Source organism: Lissotriton vulgaris, chromosome 8 (genome assembly GCF_964263255.1).
Source record: "Lissotriton vulgaris chromosome 8, aLisVul1.2, whole genome shotgun sequence".
In the NCBI taxonomy this organism is placed as follows: domain Eukaryota; kingdom Metazoa; phylum Chordata; class Amphibia; order Caudata; family Salamandridae; genus Lissotriton; species Lissotriton vulgaris.
This window is the reverse complement of record NC_141696.1, coordinates 309,442,922-309,461,889: the sequence shown is the minus strand read 5'-3', so window position 1 is coordinate 309,461,889 and position 18,968 is coordinate 309,442,922. Positions and strand designations below refer to the sequence as shown.

The window sequence follows — 18,968 nt, the reverse complement described above, 5'->3', positions numbered from 1 at the left end:
AAGGTCTAATACCGGGTAGAAGTGGTTGGGACAAAATCCAGGCCGATTTTTTTTTGGGCTATTTCAGACATTTTGCTCTATGTAGCGTTTTCGGGGGCCTGTTTGGGGGGCTTCCTGGTGTTTGCGGGTGAGTTTCGTGGTCTGGGAGCACTGCTGGGACACTCTAATCTTGATTGCATTTGCTTTTCAGGAAATCCGTCGTGCCAACCCCGACTTATGGCCTAGCTACGCAGCGCGTTTGGACCGAAGGCCCAGAAATATTGCAAGTATGAGATTTTGCTTTTGGCCTGTTTGGGGGTGTTATGCTTCTTGGCGGGTGGGTTGCTGGGTCTTGGGGCATTCCTGGGAAGGTCTAATACCGGGTAGAAGTGGTTGGGACAAAATCCAGGCCGATTTTTTTTTGGGCTATTTCTGACATTTTGCTCTATGTAGCGTTTTCGGGGGCCTGTTTGGGGGGCTTCCTGGTGTTTGCGGGTGAGTTTCGTGGTGTGGGAGCACTGCTGGCTATATATACTTTACTTTGCAAGAGGTTTGAAGCAAATCCATGGTGGCTGAGGGGACTTAGGGCCTAGCTGCAGAGCGCGCGCGGAGTGATTTGGGAAATTTGTGAAAAAGTGACTAAGTCCCCATTTTTGTACTTTTGCTCTTTGGCTGTTTGGGGGTCTTCTACTCGTTTTCTCCTGGGTTGACGGCTCTGGGGCCATTGCTGGGAAGCTCTAATACCGGATAAAAGTGTTTTGGACCAAATCCCAGGCGGAATTTTTTTTGTGTTTTTGATGACTTGCTTGCCTTTGAGGTGCTCTTAGGGGGGGTTCCGTCTGTTTGCGGGTGAGTTTCGTGGTCTGGGAGCACTGCTGGGACACTCTAATCTTGATTGCATTTGCTTTTCAGGAAATCCGTCGTGCCAACCCCGACTTATGGCCTAGCTACGCAGCGCGTTTGGACCGAAGGCCCAGAAATATTGCAAGTATGAGATTTTGCTTTTGGCCTGTTTGGGGGTGTTACGCTTCTTGGCGGGTGGGTTGCCGGGTCTTGGGGCATTCCTGGGAAGGTCTAATACCGGGTAGAAGTGGTTGGGACAAAATCCGCGCGGAAAAGCCTTTAGTTTTGGCACTTTTTGTAACTTAGGGTTCGTTAGGGTTAGCCCTAGCAGCAGGATTGCATGTGTTTCGGGGTGTTCTAGATTTTTCAAACTGAGGTCTGGGGTCTTAGAGCACTCGTGAGAATGTGTAATTTTGGTTGCAAGTCATTTGAAGAAAATCCATGGTGGGAAAGGGGGGATTTGGCATAGTTAAAGAAAGCCTTTGCCACTATTCTTAACTTAGGGTTCGTTAGGGTTAGCAGTATTTCTATTGCATGTGTTTGAGTGGGGGGGATTTCGAGTCTTGGAGCGATGCTGGCTATGGCTACTTTTGCTTGGTTGCTTGCAAGTGGTTTGAATGCAATCCACGGTGGGTAATGGGTAATTAGGGTACTTCGGCCTACTTTTACTTTCAAAGTAAGTTTTGTCACCAGTTTTCTGCTAGGCCTCGTTTTTTGAGATTTGATTGGGGGTCTTCTACATTTTTGCGACTGGCTTTAGTAAGGGTCTGGGTGGGAGCACTGCTAGGAAGATCTAATTTTGTTCTAAAACACAGTTTACAGTACACCTAGCTTGAGGGGCAAGATCCGATACATTAATTTGCCCATACATCCTTCAAAAGGTGACTCAGAGTACGCACTTTCAAAAACATTGTACTGTCTACTAGGAAAAACAAATTGTGACTTTTTGCACTCCACAGCCTACATGCCTTATATTTATTTATCAGTGGTGTTGTAATATTATATCACTTCCTGTTTTTCGTTGAATAATTACAGGCCGGGTTTCAGTCTCTGCAATGGGGAAAAAAGGATGGAGTCAGGCTTCACAGTAGCGAGCCACAATTCAGCATCAGGCAGGCAGTGGACAGGGTGTCTTCTGGTGACCAACATCGATGGACGAAGCGTCGGCTGCAATGGAGGAGTGCCGCTAATAGGAGGATTTTTTTTCTGCGGGCAACTTACTTACCACTTCCAACAGGACCACTACAACCACATAGATACAGTATCCCTTGCCTTTTTCTCTGACTGTGACTGCATTTCTTGGCTCTCTCTCTGCTTCTACATTGATCCCTTAACACATCACTTAGTCCACTCCACTATCACATCTGCACCACACATAGTCATTTGTAAGTGCTCCTACGTAATTCGCAAGTCGCAGCACGCCCCAGGCCGTAGAGGACTGGGATGGCCCCAATGATGAAGCATGTCACCAAGGGGCAACCCTGGTGAGTGAGGGGACACCTAGAAAAAAAGCAATTTCTCCTTTTCTATCTACTATACCTTCTTCTTGTATGTTAGGACAGCACTTCACTGATGCCTGTCTTGTCTTCTGTTACAGGTATCCTTTCCCTGCTGACCCTACCTTTACCCATCCCACATTTTTTATTTTAGTTTGTTATTTTTCTCCCCCGCCTAATGCCTCGAACACCCTGTGTTTACACTTCTGGGTGTTGGTGACATTTGGAAGTGGAACCATATTTGCATCGACTGGATCACGGGGAGTAAACCGGACACCTTCCAGACCAACCCCATTGAGTGTTGTTGTGAATGGATTTATAGTGACCAGCAAGGCTCTCGGGTATCTGGCTACAGAGACCTTATGTTGAATATCGTTATCAATAATTCCACACAGGCCCTGTACTGTCGCATTCTTTCTTTCCACAGTTGTCGATGATATATTCTTACTCAGCTTGACAAAGAACCATTGCTAATGTGAAAGAACTTCAACCGAATTAGTAGTTATACTTTACCATTTGTTAGGCTACAATGTGGCACTGCTCTACTGTACTTCTGTCACATGCTATATTCTCAGTTGTACCGTTGAATTGCTCAGGAGGACAAACCAGATTTCATTTTCTTTTTTTTCATAGGCATGCAACTGCCACTGTGTCACAACAATAGTACCACCGCTATGAGGAAATTTTATCCGACCAAGATTGCCAACGTTATTCGGTGTTTCCCGTGGAGCCAGCCCTGGGTCTAGCCCTACTTTCAAACACAAATTACAGGTAAGATAAGCGTTTGGTGGTTTGGGGGTATAATGGAGTATTAGTACGAGAGACGAGAGACTGAAGGTAGTACTACTAAAGTCCTAGGACTCTTGGATTCACTTCACTGAGTCTGTGAGAGGCACTTAGTGTTGAAAACATTTGGGCATTTACACTTAAAGGAAGAAAATGGAACTAAACTTTCAGGAAAACAGTCAACGTTAAACCCCCACCCACCAGGCAAGCAGTAAAAAACAGGTATGCTCAGATAAAGTTTGAAAAAGTATATTTATATCCCTAACAAAATAATCTCCCGCAAGACCCTCCCTAACCCCAACGATTGTCCTTCAAAAGTCCCCAAAAACCCAACTCCCAATTCCCACCCCCCAAAAGTCTCTAAAAAAGGGGCAAGGGACACTATGGGTGGATGCTGTTCACTTTTTGGGCCAGGGCATCATGCTCCTCGCGGAGCAAGGCGAGCTCCTGCTGAAGGCGGGACACCATCAGGGTGGTGCGGCGCAGGCGTGCCTTCACTGCCTTGCAGGTGCAATGCCTGTGAGAGGCAGCTGTTGGCCTTGCTGCTCGGTGGTGGCGTTTGCCTTTGGCAGCCCGGCTCAGTCTGGGTGGACCACTGTGCTGGGTGGCAGCCCGTGGGGCCACGGAGGCCGATGCAGACGACGTTGTTGTAGTTGTCGACTGCACACTTTCCACGTCCTCCAGGGCCACCAGCCGCCGATATTCCGCAACAGTGGCCTCGATCCTCCGTTGCCGGGCCGCTCTAGCCAGCTCCTTCCTCCTTGTCCGTTTGGAAGGAGAACCTATATGAAGAAAGAAAGACATAGTCTGTAACCAATGCTCTTTTAGATTAACTCAATCATTCAGCAGAAATTTGTGTTGCAGTACAACTAGCAACTTGCAAGCGCATTACATAACTATTGAGGCCAGTATCTATCTAACCTCACACTTCTTCATCCTTGCTCTAACATTAGTGGGAGTTTAAGGAACAAAGTCTACGAGCACTGTGGACTTCCATTGGAGTCGACTATGAAAGTACACCAGTCTTATTCTTCTTCTTATCTCTTGTTTTGGAAAATTGGTACGTTATTTTCTGCAAGCCGGCATAATGCCAGCGCGGTAAACTTGCACCCGAGAAAAAGAGACGCACGCCATGAGGAGTGACCTAGACTTGCGTTGCCGTTGCGTTACTGTACCCGTCCAGTACATGCAGGTGGTGAATCTCTTACTTTTCTAGTACGGGTGGCACTGAGAATACTCTGTTACAACTCAAGGGCTACTGCTTAATTAATTTAACTTTCACCCTACAGTGGAAATGAGTACTAGAAATGGAAAATTGAAAAAGATAAATAATCTGATTATCTATCACTTCACATGGGATGTTTTTGCTTATATATGGGATGACTTTATGTGCTTTGCTTTTTATTGAGTGACCAGTGATACATCCACACATGAATGACTGAGTACTACTAAACTTATTAAGAGAGGTAGGGAGTGGCCACCATAATAACCGGATCTATGCAGTGCTTGCAATACAAACTACTGCTACTATTTATGGTAGTATTTGGACAAAATTAAAAGTTCTTTTCCTTGCCTTTCCTACACTGGAACGGACGTGCGGGTGCAGTGTTAGTGTTACATGCTCTTCAAAGTTACACTTAGTTCATCCACTGACCGTCTACTCTCTCTAGATCATGGGTACTCACAAACTTTCTCTCAGGGGCTACATTTACAGTGTAGTTTGGGGCCGAGGGCCGCACTGGTGGGGGCGGAGTCAGAGGGGGCGGGGCTAAAGCAAAACGATAACTTGTGACCATGAGGTTGCACACAGGTCCCTGCAGCAGATGCCCTCATCCACTGAGCCACCAGACCCAGCATTTACATACATCTCTCTCCCTCCTGCTCTCCCTCCTGCCCTCCCTCCATCTCTCTCTCCCTCCTGCCCTCCCTCTCCCTCCCCCTCTGTCATCTCACTGTGTGTGTGTCTATCTGTGTCAGCCTTCAGCCCGGGTTGAGACCGCTTCCTCAACGCGCACACACAGACAACAACACCAAAGTACTTAACAGGTCTTTAAAAGACCATTAACATATTATTGAGGCTTTGTTTGTTTTAGCGCCCCTGCTTCTCCACCCTGACAATCACTGCTTGCCCGGCCCCACAGAGCAGAGGCTTAGTTCTATTTCACCTCTTTGTGGCCTTGCATCTCCACTCTGCTCTGTGGGGGCCGGGGGAGCAGTGATTGTCAGAGTGGAGATGCAGGGGCGCTAACAGGTGAAATACAAAAAAGCCTCTGCTCTGTGGGGGCCGGGGGAGCAGTGATTGTCTGCAAGGTCAGCGCACCGCCAACGAAGGCTTGCCGGGCCACCACCGGCCCGCGGGCCGTACTAGGAGTACCCCTGCTCTAGATACACATATGCTATCTAAGAGTCAGATAGTAGCATGATCCAGGTATATGGACACATACAGTTTCTGTGTCACCCACCCAGGCTGTTGTCCTTCCACCCATCATTGCTTCATCATTCACCCAGCCATGCATCTCATATTCTTGCCTTCCCAGCTAGTCTTCAATCTCAATAAGTAAGGAATATATAAGAGCTTACCTCTGGCCGCCACCACCACCGTCTCAACTCTCACAGCTGCCGCCGCCGCCTCCTCCCCTGAAGCATCGCCCGATTCGCCCTCCGCCTCGGTGTCGAGCACCACCACCTCCACACTGGCCCCGCCACCAGATGTTCCACCTACAAAGTACATTTAAGAATGTTAGAATAAAGCAGTCACTAGTATTTGGTCTAGGAATGAAGACATGTGAAAACAATGTAATTTGTGACTGTCGTTAAAGTTAAAAAAAAATGTCCCTTTTTCCAGGGAAGGTTGTCTTGCTGCACTTTTTGGCACAACTGATGAAGGCTGTTTTTTTAACACGCACCATTTTTCTCCACACAGACAGAAGATGGACTTCTAACAACAAGATCAAGTTGAAACCAGGTGAGAGCTCGGCTCGACCACAAGAAATGTCTTCAATTAATCGTCAGCACTAACCACTTTTCCATTATCAGTTAAACGTTTAGTTTTATTATGACTTCATTTTAATAAATGTGTTTACTTTTAATAAAACTTTTAAACTTAAATACAATCTGTGTTTTTTGGTCCAGACTAGAGTGACTGAGCGAAAGGTTTTGCAATTTTTGCAAGCATGAGTCCAGATAGAACACTTCAAAAGACATTATGGACAATCCCAGAGGACTGCACTAAGTTGATAGAGCTATTGCTGACTAGAATCATGGGAGTTTCGCCAACCGTGCAATCTTAGTTAGCTACACAGACAGACTAATAAGAATAATCTAGTAATACCACAGGGAGTCATAGTAGAGGCAGGATAAGAATTTAGATACAGTCTACAAGAAGAGCAAAGACAATTTTGAAAAAAGTCAAATGAGGAACGCTAGGAAAAATAGGTACTAGTCTAAAATGAAAACTTACTGGGGCCAGCAGAGGAGCCCTCGCCTGCCCGATCCTGGCCCTGTTGATGAACAGCATCCGCCGCCTGCTGCTCCTGTGTCCTCCTCTCGCCCCTGGGGGGAGCTGACGTACAACATGAAAGAAAGAACAGAAAACATGGATGATTGTTGCTTGTCAATGTCAACCAAATCAAACATTTCAAAAGAACAATAACAAAATATTTCTGCGAAATTATATTGATTATGGTTACTTTTCATTTATATGCGGACCTGTGACTTCGAAAGTCACGTAACTCACTAAACAAAGTACTGAAACGTTCACCTAGGACTGGCAGGCAGCAGTCCGCAGGCAAGACGCAAAGTGACAGACAAACTCCATTGTGATTTCAGTCAGATCAGTGACAACACTAACAGTTGCCTGCTACATTACCAGTCATTTAAATAGTCAAACTATCAATCCACCGCCACTATTTTTCTTATTGTCAGGGTTACAAAGGAAGGGGCAGATTTAAGCCCTTGCGGCTCTTTTGCGCCGTTCTTGCGTGACTTTTGTGACGCAGCAGCTAAACAAAAAAGGGCGCCATGGTGCGGCGTATAATATTATAACAACGTGACGCATTTGGGAGATGCATCCCGTTATAAAGCCCTGCGCCATCAGGGGGCGTTCCGGCGCAAGGGAGGGCATTCCTGCGCTGGAACACATCCTAATAGTGGCTGAGGGAAATCTACAAAATATCAATCAGTCACCTTTAGGACAATGATGCGTCACACAAACCCTGCACCTGCTTGAAGCAGACGTACGGCTTGACCCAGCATTGGGGAGATAGGGTACCCCAGAGCATTGATGGAGCTGCGCCATCGTTGCGACGCAACTCCAGCAGTAAAGCTTCGGTGACGTTTTGGGCCCATGGTGCGCCGCATTGCAAATACGGCGCACCATGTTTGGTGGTGGTAGCGGGCCGCACAATTAATGGCGCATCCCTGCTACTTTGCAGGGATGCGACGGTAATTGCAATTCTGCCCCTTAGGGGCATACTTACTTACGCGTTCTGGCGCATCTCCAGAGATGCGCCAGATCAAATGCGTCACGCAAAACTACCCTTGCGACACGGCAGATGTGCCTCATTTACAATGCGGCGCGCCCTGGCGCAAGGGTAGGCACTTGCGTGAGGCATCTCGTCACGTAAGAGCGGCGCATCGCTGGAGTCACGTCGCCAACGCAATGCAACTCCAGTAATGCTCAGGGCCACCCAATACTTAACATGCTGTGTCAGTCCTTTCGCCTGCTTCGAGCAGACATAAGGAATTGAATTGACGTAGCAGCGTTGCAGAAGTGCCTGCGTTAAATCTTGTACATTTCACGCAGGCAATTTTGCGAGGCGCACAGCCGCTGGACCGCGGCGCCCACCCTGCGTACTAGGAACGCACCCATTGTGGTGCAGGCCCATGGCTTTATAACATGACGCATCTCCTAGATGCGTCATGCTGTAAATGACTCGCAGGGATGCGGCACGTTTACGCCGCTGTTGCGTCACGCAAGGCAACGTAAACGTGGCGCAAGGGGCTTGTAAATGTAATCTGCCCCCTAGTGTCTAGCATTACGCAGTTCTGTAAAGTACACTCATACATAATAGTTACTCAGGCCAATGAGACCACGAAATAGAAAACAAATAAGCATAGTAGCAACGCCACTGAGAAGGAGAGCAGTGCACCTGAAATGCACAGAAGATTTTGAAATATAATTTAACTACAATGTAATCGTCATCAGCGGCATTATTGGCTTGCTCCATGTAAAAAACAAATATTTGCAATACAACAACACAGAGCAGGAGAAAACATCATAGTAGTGAGTGATTAAATGGCTACTACTACTCACCAAGCCCGGGGATCTCCAAGCCGAGCTGGTCCAGCAGGTCGCGCTCGCGGTCCAGGAGGTCCGTCCAGCGATGGGTGACCTGGCTGTAGGTGCGCTGGACCCCGTAGAGGTGGGATATGGCCCAGCACACCTTCTCCCACTGCTTCCGGCGCTCCCGCATGTTGTACCCGCCGGCCGCGATCCTGCCGCCTCCCGCGATGGTCCTGGGCAGGCGGCGCTGGACGAAGTAGACCAGCGCGCCCACTTCCTCCGGGCTGAAGATCTCCCGTCGCGTCACCTGCTCCCCCTCAATCTCCCGCATGCTGTCCTGCCACTGGGTCCAGCACTACTCCCCGCCGCCGCTGCGGCCCTCAAGTGCCTGGGCAGCTTCACGGCGCCTGGCTTGACCATGGTCTGGGCAGGTAAGGTAGGAAGAAGTAGAAAATTAAGAAAGAATAGGATAGGGAAGAAGAAAAGAAGAGAGTTTAAAAATGTAGTTTAAAAGTAAAGAAAAATAGCAGAAAAGACAAAAATATACAGCTAGGAAAAGAGAGGGATAGATAAGAAGCAAAATCGTAAAAAAAAAACTGAAAACAAGCAAAGGATGGCAAAGATACCAAGAGGATTAAACACCATGCCCAGACACAGGAAATGAATGAAAAACAAGATGGCCGGCGCCCGTTCACGAGCGCAAAAGTAAGTTCGCGCGAGATTTTCCTCGCGATCTCGTGCGAACCTCTAGATTTCCCGCGCGATCTCGTGCGACCCTCTACTCGCAATGCGCTTACTGCGCGAGATTATACATAGCGGGCGGAAACGGAAATACGTCACGCAAACAAAATGGCCGCGCCCGTACTCGACCTTGGGGTAAATTCGCGTGTTGCGCTGCAAGCGGCTCGCGAATACTGCAAAAAAACTCGCGAAACAACAAGCCGCAAAAAAATAAAATGCTCATTCGCACGAATTGGCGGCTTCCGCGGTCGGTTTCGCACGACGCCGCGCCCCGCGAATAGCGCGAAAAAAAACGAAAAACGATTTCAGCAAAAGCAAAAGCAATGAGCAGGTGCAAAAGGTCAACCTCATGATTTGTAACGATTCTTTGTAGTGCTTCCTGAGGGGGCCCTCCAGAATTCGGTTGCCTGCTTGCAACTATTGTGTGACCCTGCTCTGACCTTAACTGTATGCCACAAAGGTCCTGATTTACAGCTAAAGGAGCAGACAAGCAGGTGCCAGGCTGGAACTTTAAATTCTTTCAGTGACACATTAATTAGCCCCTAATTCATTATTGTCAGTTGGGGCAGGGCAGGTGTTGTAACTAATTTTGCAACAATGAAAGCACTTAGCAAGTGCAAAAGATCACTAATCAGGGCGCACTAAGGAAGCAGGTGCCAGCTAAAAAAATATTCTGTGACACATTAATCAGCCCCAAATTAATTCAAGTCACTTGAGGCAGGGAAGGTGTGCTTTGCTTTGCCGAAAATAATGTACACTGGACAACCAGAGGGTGTGGTGATGAAACAGAGGGTGGCATGGGTGGGCCAGAGGGTGGCATGAGTAGTCAGAGAGTGGCAGTGGTGACAGAGAGTGGCAGTGATGAAGAAGAGTGTCCCAAACAGGCTGGACATGTAGAAACAACAAGTTCGCAAAACTTGCGACCCGACAGGTAAGTTCGCAAATTGCGAAATTGTAAAAACCCTCGCGAACTGGCAGAAACACGGGCGAACACAAAAAAAAAAAAATCTGCAAATTCGCGGGAATTCGCGGATTTTGCGGATTGCGAATCCGCAAATCCGCAAAATTCGCGAACGCGAGATCCGCAAAATTCGCCCATGCTTAGTTAGGGTGACCTATTTCATCCTCCAACTAAAACTGGTGTTCTTATATACCCCAATGTAGGGTCCAAATTGCCCCATGAGAGGAGGGTAAAGGGACCTCTATAGTCACAGCATTTGACCTATTTTGTGCTTTGTAGGGATACACTTACAGTATGTAAGTGACCATTATTTCAGGGTAGCTTCTATTGTGTGCATATATGTGCATATTGGCAGCACAGAGAGTGATCCTTCCAGCTCTAAATTCAAATGAAAAGTGACCAGGAGATGGACACGGCATTGGGAGGAGCCTGTTGGACAGGAACAGGAAGCTAGAGACTCTGGAGCACTTCCTTCCTGTTAGAATTTGTTTTTACAAAAAGGACTCCTCGCACAAAAAAAATGCGAGCGGTCCATTTGAGAAGGTTTTTACTCCAGATTGTCATTTGGAGAAGATTTAGATGTTTCTCAAGGAGAGTATGTTGCCCAGGTTACAGCCGCGATTGATTGTGCTCACTTTCGATCGCATACATCACAAAACAAAGCATCATAACTTGGTGGCGTGGCATAAAGCCATGTTAGAAGTCCTCAAAATTTTACAGGAGCTCGTAGGTGGCTCGCAAATCTTGTGGCACTTGCGAATGGCTACAAAATCTTATGGACACTTGAGAGCCTCCAGCAAGTCACTCCTGTGCAAAATGACATTTCGGGCATGCGAAATAAAAAAACTCAGCTCAGTTGCAGAGTGTAGAACATATCATTAACTCAGCGTTCTCCGTGGATTGCAAAGTTGCTGAATTCCGAAAACTCGGTGAGTTGAGTTTTATGCCCAGGACTAGATTCATTATTTTTTCCAAACTCTTAGCCAGTAGGTGCCGTCTAGAAATGGGCGAATAACTATTGGTGTCTGTGGGACTGAGAGCGGGTTTTTCAAAAGGGAGAATATTGATGCTACCTTCCAATGGGTGGGAAAGAAACCGATGTCAAACATTTCCTGGAAGATAGCACTGAGATTTGATGAGATTATTTCAGATTACTCTATGGCTACTAAAGGGGGGAAGGCATTAAGGTGCGAGCTGGATTTTATAGACTTTATAAGTGAACTGAACTGCTCTGTAGTAAGATCTGTGAATTTGTAAAAACTCTTAGTGTTGGCATGTAGGAAAGGAGAGGCTGAATCCATCAGCAAAGTGGGCCTAATGGAAGAAGTCCTATCATAAACATCTTTAACCTTTTTCTGAAAGAAATCTGCCTTGTTATTGCAGAATTCTTGACTACTTTAGCTGGCTGTCGCTCCTTCTATTGATGTCAGCTTCTTTACCATTTGAAAGAGTTCCCTTAAGGAATTCATAATGGCTTCAGTTTTTTTGTGTACAATATAGGGACCTTTCCCTCAATATCAATGCTTTGTAAATGGCAAGCTCTTGTTTATATTTGTTCTTCTCTGACTCAAGATAATCCTTCCTCCAGATGCACTCTTGCCTTCTTTGCATTTTTGTTTTTGGTATCTAAGGGTCTCAGTAAACCAGGGAGCCAAAGGCTAGTGTCTCTTGCTAAGTGAGCTATTTGCTGGAGCCAATCAATTGACAGCTTGAAGTTAACCAAAAAGCGTGATCGTCTAACACTGCATCAATCTCCTCTGTTATCAAGGGTGAAGATTCTAGTAGTGCTTGACTAAGTTCGTCCAGCTATATCTTATGTCATGGATAAGTACAAAGTTTATTGGAAGGTGTCCTGCCCTATTGAGGGGCTTGATCTACGAAGACATTGAACCCTACTGCCAAGTGATTGGACCATTTTAATAGTTGTGTACTGATATCTATTAAGGAAGAGTTAGTGGTGCAAATACCATCAAGACACTGATCAGCAGGGGAGGTAGAACCTACTATAACCTAGGAGAGAACAGGATTGGCTGTCATGTCGCACAGCATCTTTATATCTTTATCAGTGTGGTCTTCCAAATAAAAATTGAAGTCTCCCAAAAAAGTAGAGTCTGTAGTACTAGGGGTAGATTCTAAGATGGTGCTCAGATCAAGGAAAAAGTCTTGGTACTGGAGGATGATGCAGAAGTAAGCTATTAAAGAGCTAGATTTGGACAGCTCAATGCAGAAAGAAAGTGCTTCACAATGTGCAAGCTGGACCAGTTGGAAAACAGCTTAGATGTGGGAGTGTTAGATAATTGCAAAACCACCTCCTGTTCTGACAGGTCGAAGCACCCTATACATCATGTTTCCTGGAAGTGTTCCAGCAACCAAATCCAGGCCAGAAGACTGATTGGTCCAAGTTTCTGTAATGCACAAAATATCCAGAGCCTGAGAATCAATGAGGTTAGCAATTTCAAGTTTATGTTTGACAAGGGATCTAGCATTGTCTAAAACATAGCACTGTTTGGTAACTGAAGTGGTCTGAGTAGTACAATGTGGGGAATGTTCCTGTAAATTATCCAACCTCCCACAGGCTCCCTTATCCATGGAAAAATGAAGGTCCTTACAACTGAAAGTAGAGAAGGCAAACTAGGAGTTTAAATCTAAAGTTGTGCACCTGAAGGGTCCGATTAGATCAAGAGTTGTTCCAGTCACACCCCAATTGTTCCTTTTCACAGCATGAAAGCATAAAGGGAGAAAAGCTGTTAGCAGGTAGTGAATTAGCCAATCATTCTCTTTGATACATGATAATCCACAGACAACTGCATAAGGTCAGTTAGTTTATTATGAAGCCAAAAATAACTGGACATAAGGACACCTCAAAACGAGAGTATAGAAATACAAAGGAATTAGCATTAAGCCAAATCTACGCATCCAATTTAAAAAGTGCAGCATAAATAAAACTATTAATTCAAGAAATAAGATAAAGAAAATCAGGAAGCATGAGTCCAAATTTCCCAGCATCGAGGGTTGATGAGTGAAAAGCATTAAATCTATCCCATCTCTGACACGAAGGTGACATCCCTACTTATGCATTTTCAAAAAGAAGGATGAAAGGTGTCAGTGCATGAAGTCTTCCAAGAAAGCCTCCCCACAATCCATTTGTCAAGTAGAATAAAGTCACCATGGAAAAGAAAGAGCTTGTTCTGGGACTATCTCTCTTTCTCTGTGGGGCTCTTTCCTGAGGATCAGTGATTAACAGGTAGAAATCCCATCATGCACCTTGCTCATGGCATCTACTCTGGATGTAGTCCTGTATGGACTGTTCCACTATGTCGTCCATGTACCTTTCTTGCAATTATTTGGCCTTGGTTACCAGGCTTTCTCCTGTGAATCATAACATCCTTCCTTTATCAACCCAATTCATGCAATTGTAACTTTTTCTCTTCTTGCCTAGCTAGTAAAACAAAGACATTATTCTGCCTAAAAGAACACTTTCTCACCTGCAATATAAAACGTGAGAAAGAACAGATTCCACAGCACACATGAAATTCAAACTGTTCATTCTAAAGTGAGAGTTGTCAGGTACTTGCATTTCAGGCCTCCAACTTCTGCTAACATAAGAATGCATTATATAAGCTACTGCAAATTCACGTAAACATTAATATGTTTTCAACAGATGCAGTTAACCTTCATATGAAATGTCGCAGTTAATGAGCACACTTAGTACATGAATATGTGTTAGTTTCACAACTACAGCTCTTCATGTTAAAGTCTTCTGCTAATTACAATCCTTTTCTACCTTAATTCTCCATAATGCTTGCCAATAGCCTAAAATATGTCATGTAGTACCAATAATACATTTCACAACTCTAACACTTCACGTCATTATTGTTTCAAAATTGTATGATTATGATGCACCCCTACAAATGAAACGGGATTCCCGCTCCATCACACCCTGAGTCCTTACCTGTTTTATTGATGGCTATAAATTTATTCCTAGAGTAGCAGAGTCTCAGTGTGGCTTTTGAAGTAAAAGTAAAAGAAACACATTTTTTTCTTTTTCCTAAATAACCTTTGTGTATTGAATACCGTGTACAAATCATTTGTCGTACCCAACAGAACCACCCTTCCTTATTGTGTATTCTTACCCAGGTTCTGAGGAACACAGGGTACGCCCATTATCTTTAATGTCTGTAGGGGTTCGGGCCCTGCAATGAAATGAATTGCATAATGCTGCTGCTCTGCCGCATGTTACCTTGTTTTAACTTGTTTTAACTTTGCCAAAGTGTAATGAATGTGATGTGCTTTTAAAATCCATCAAATCGTCTCACTCACCTTAACCGGCAATGGCCCGGCTCCTTGCTGCCGCAGGGCTGAGCTGACTTCCTGGTGACACTCCCATTAGGGGCGGTCCCACGGGAGGTGAGGAGGATGAGTTAATTAGCACCTACCGTTTAATGGTTGCTGTAGCACGGGAGTGGGCGTTTTATGGATAGCGCTGCTGCTCTGCCGCTTGTTAGCTTGTTTTAACTTATTTTAACATTCCCAAAATGTAAAGAATATTTTGTGCTTTTAAAACCCTTTTAAATCGTCTCACTCACCTTACCTGGCAATGGCCCGGCTCCCTGCTGCTGCAGGGCTGAGCTGACTTCCTGGTGACACTCCCATTAGGGTCGGTCCCACGGGAGGGGGGGAGAAGGAGTCTATCAGCACCTATCATGTAATGGTTGCCGAAACGCGGGAGCGCAGCGGGCACGACGGCGGCGCACCAAAGGCAAGCCCATCTGTGCTCATCTGTGCCAGTACAGGGCTAGGGGCTAGTCAATCTGCCATTTTTCCGACCTATACACAGTCCAGTTAAAACTCCCTACGAACAGGAGATCAGCCACTTGAGCTCTCTGTCAGTTGTAGACTGACTGAGCTGGGAATCATGGCGGCTAGGTCAGTCTTCCCAGAAATCCTATATACTCAACAGAAAACAGAACTTAATCAGAATAGACCCCATAGGTGCTTAGACCATGCAAAATTGTCTGAGCTAAGCATCATCTTAAATACTCGCTTCTTTCCTAAACACAAATTGGACATCTTCCATTTACTGGAATCGGCACACCCAGATATTCTTCTTTTAACAGAAACATGGTTATCCCTAGATTCTGCCCCTGAGATTTTGGCGGCACTCCCGAATAAGCACTATATCCTGCAGGCGAACGCCCCCCCTAGGAAAGGCGGGAGGGGGAGTAGCAGCCATTATACGTTAGGAGTTAAAATTTACCTCATTAACAACATTAGCAAGTAAACCAGATGGATAACCTACTTATCAAACTAGAGTCTGCCTCGGCTCCTCTGATTTGCGTCTTATTATATAGACCTCCCCAGAGAGTGCCCTTGTTCCCCCACTCTCTGGGCGAACAGATGGCTCACCTCACAATGAACCATGAGAATATATTGCTGTTCAGCTATTTTAACTATTGGGCCAATGATGCTCTGGGCAGGCCTCACGCGGAATAGCGGAATGATCTACTCAGTGGACTGAATTTTACTCATTGGGTAACTCTGGCTATGCACAATAAGGGACATATTTTAGACTATGTCTGGTCGGTTAACACCACAGTGTCTGCCTTGACAGTCTCCCCTTTGCGCATGGTCTGATCATCACTTAATACAGTTCACTATCAACAATATAACGAAGATCACTCCATCAGCAACCAGAGGGACTATGGCCAGGAACTGGAGGAGTCTGGATACAACTTCCTTCCAGGCCACACTGACCAATACAGCTCCCACCACTCAGTACTCTGTCACAGTCAGTGCAGATAATCTCACTGCTTGGCTTACAGTGGCCTGTAACGATAATGCCCCGCATAGGAGGGTGACTGCAGTCCATGAAGCCCAGAAATGGTTCTCAGCAGACTTGGACTGTATCTACCCTGTAAAGCCTTTGTGTCCATTGGACTATCATGGAGCCCGTGTCAGTGTGCTGTCCGAGAACGGAAAGGGGCAACCACTCGGTCCCCCCGAACGTATGGTTGGGTGCCCCGATCCCCCCGGGAAACCATTTTGGGCGGGGGGCGTGGCTCGGCTGGTATGCCCGAAGTGGCGTAGCCGGGGCGCGCCTTTTCCCGCCCAAGAGGGGTTGTCTTAGACACCCGCACGGAAGACCACGCCCAGTAGGCGTACCGGAGGAGGGTACCACCCCTCTTGCAGAAGGATAAATAGAACGGGAATCTGAAGAAGCGTCCTCTTGTTCCTGTGCTCTGAAGGCTGCACCCACTCGTTGCTCGTGAGCCCTCGATGAAACAAGCGGCAATTTTGAGAACTTGTAATCTTGTTGTTTCTCTTTCAGTTATCTGGAGTACGTTGGAGCCAGGACCTCGTTGATCAACTAGAGCAAGAGTACTCGAAGCCATGGCCGGCAAGAAAACAGGAAAAGTCTCCGAGATGGAGAAGGTATTACGCCATTTGTCGAACCGAATGGCGAGCATGGACCGAAAGCTCGGAAAAGTTGACTCAATCGGCCGGGGTTTGGCCGAAGTTAAGAAACAGTTAGCGGCCCAGAACAGCTCAGGCCGCCCTAAAAAGGTAATAGGCCCGGCCTTGCCGGGAGTAGTCCCTGAGGGTAGGGGGAAGCGTGTGAAGAGGAGGGCGGTTTCTGGGGAAGTTCCGGTTCCCGAGGTACCCCCAGTCGCCCCCATTACACCAGTGGTCAGCCCGGTGCCAAACCCAGATATAGGTTTACCAACCCCGGTTGTAGTTACCCCTGTTAATGACGAGGAGATGCCCCCGGAACTGGCCATCCAGTTAGAGGCAGTGCTGCCCTGGCTCAAAAAGAAAACGGGTGGGGCAGTGGCCGCGGGAGACCCGGGCAGGAAGCTAGGCTAATAATCGAGCAGTTACGGCAGTCGAGAGAGGCCGCAACGGCGAATGTTCCTCTTGTTCCCCCACAGGTGGCGCCGGGAGGACCTGCAGTTAGCCGGGAAAAGGCGGCAGACACGACGGTCGAACCTGGTAAGCACACATTGCCAATGGCAGGGGAGGGTTCATTACCTTCAAGGCGGGAAAGGGTTGCCCAGCACATCCCTGCGGCCACGAAGGAACTGATATGGGGGGAGAAGTATGTGAACATGTTTTCCTTGTTGACTGACCATCGTGAGATGGAATATGCAAAATTCCAGAAGGATTTATGGCACCCCAGTGTATGGCGGGCCAAGATGGCGGAATTTAGGGTCGATGAGACTGTAGCAAATTGGGTCAAGGCCTTTTCGATATTTACGGCAGTCATGGGGGAACGCAAACCAGAAGTCATGACCGAGCTGACCTGTTTCCAGAATAGGATTATGGATTTTTATACCATGTATGAGGGGGATGAGTGGAAAGGATATGATATGAAATTCCGAAAAGCGAAAGAGTTTGATGCGACTTTGACCTGGGATTGCCTCGACTCGGTGTCATGGCACAAGCAGCTCTTGCCTGGGGCGGCAGGTACGTCCTCGCCGGGCGGGAGCGGGTCAGGGTCAGTCCGCCAAAAACCCGCGGTGCCCTTTCGAGCGGGTGCCGGTGGGGATTATCAGCCTAAGATCGGCGGGAATGGCAGCAAGCGGGGGGTTTGTTGGGGCTTCAACAGAGGCAACTGTAACAGGCCCCAGGGAACATGTAGGTTCCGGCATGCGTGTGCGGGCTGTGGGAACTCCTCACACCCACAGAGTAGCTGTAGATCTAAGAACAGCGGAATGGGAGGTAAAGGGGGGTCTAAGCAAGAGTGAGGTGATGCTTGGGAACCGATTGCCTACACCTGTCGATATCATGGCTCTGACTCCTTGGTTGAAAAAATACCCGGATAATGTGTTCGCCGGGGTGTTGAGGAATGGATTCAACATCCCGGAGGGGATTTCCGGGGGGACTCCTTTTGTAAAAATCAGTTATCTGTCCAACAGAACCCAAGCGTAGTTGCATGAAAGATTTCCAAAGAAGTCAGCTTGGGGCGGGTGGCGGGCCCTTTTCATCGCCCGCCAGTGGCGGATTTCGTGTGTTCTCCGCTAGGGGTGGTCCCAAAGAAGGACCCGGGGCAGTTTAGACTCATTCACAACTTGTCTGCCCCAAAAGGTTCTTCGGTGAACGAAGCCATCGACCCGGATATTTGTTCAGTGCGGTACGCATCGTTGGACGATGCCGTGGCCATGTTAAATCACCTGGGCCCCGGAGCGCTGATGGCGAAATCAGACATCGAATCGGCATTCCGGTTGCTCCCGGTACACCCGCGAGATCAGCGATTGCTAGGTTTTGCTTTTCAGGGGAGTTATTACATGGATAAATGCATGCCTATGGGTTGCTCTATTTCTTGTGCCTATTTTGAAATGTTCAGCTGTTTTTTGGAGTGGGCATTCACCGAGGCCACAGGGCATAGGCATGTTATGCACTACCTGGATGACTTCCTGTTCTTGGGAGCAGCCGGCGATACGAAATGTGCGCAGGCGCTGCAGGACTTCTGCATCCTCATGCGGGAGTTTGGAGTCCCATTGGCACCAGGTAAGACGGTCGCACCATCTACTTCACTGGAGTTTCTGGGAATTGAGCTCGATTCTGTGGAGGGATGTTTCCGTTTACCGATCGAAAAAGTGGCCAAGTTTAGGGCTTCCTTGACACAATGCCTGGGCAGGGAGAAGGTGACCCTGCACCAGTTACAGCAAACAGTGGGTCAGCTTAACTTTGCCTTGAGGGTGGTACCAATGGCCCGCCCCTTCTCACGCTCTATTGCACAAGCTATGGTGGAACTCAAGGAGGGACACCACCGTACAAGACTGTCGGCAGAGGTTCGCCAGGCTATGCGCATTTGGTTGGCATTTCTGGCGGACTTCAACGGTCGAGTTGTGTGGAACAAGCCACCAGCGTCTTCAGA

General features: G+C 47.3%; 1 protein-coding gene across 1 annotated transcript in view; it reads right to left on the bottom strand.

Annotated features, from left to right (window-relative positions):
- Window positions 1-2,952: 2,952 nt before the first annotated feature.
- Window positions 2,953-18,968, bottom strand: part of LOC147696988 (uncharacterized) — a 32,830-nt gene continuing 16,814 nt past the window's right edge. Inside the window, exons 2-6 of the mRNA XM_086936097.1 lie at window positions 12,413-12,701; window positions 8,419-8,512; window positions 6,565-6,666; window positions 5,685-5,822; window positions 2,953-3,886 (exon numbers count right to left, since the gene is read on the bottom strand). Of these exons, the coding sequence (XP_086792223.1) occupies window positions 3,486-3,886; window positions 5,685-5,822; window positions 6,565-6,666; window positions 8,419-8,512; window positions 12,413-12,701 (1,024 nt within the window). The 3' untranslated portion in view covers window positions 2,953-3,485. The remainder of the gene's footprint in view (window positions 3,887-5,684; window positions 5,823-6,564; window positions 6,667-8,418; window positions 8,513-12,412; window positions 12,702-18,968) is intronic.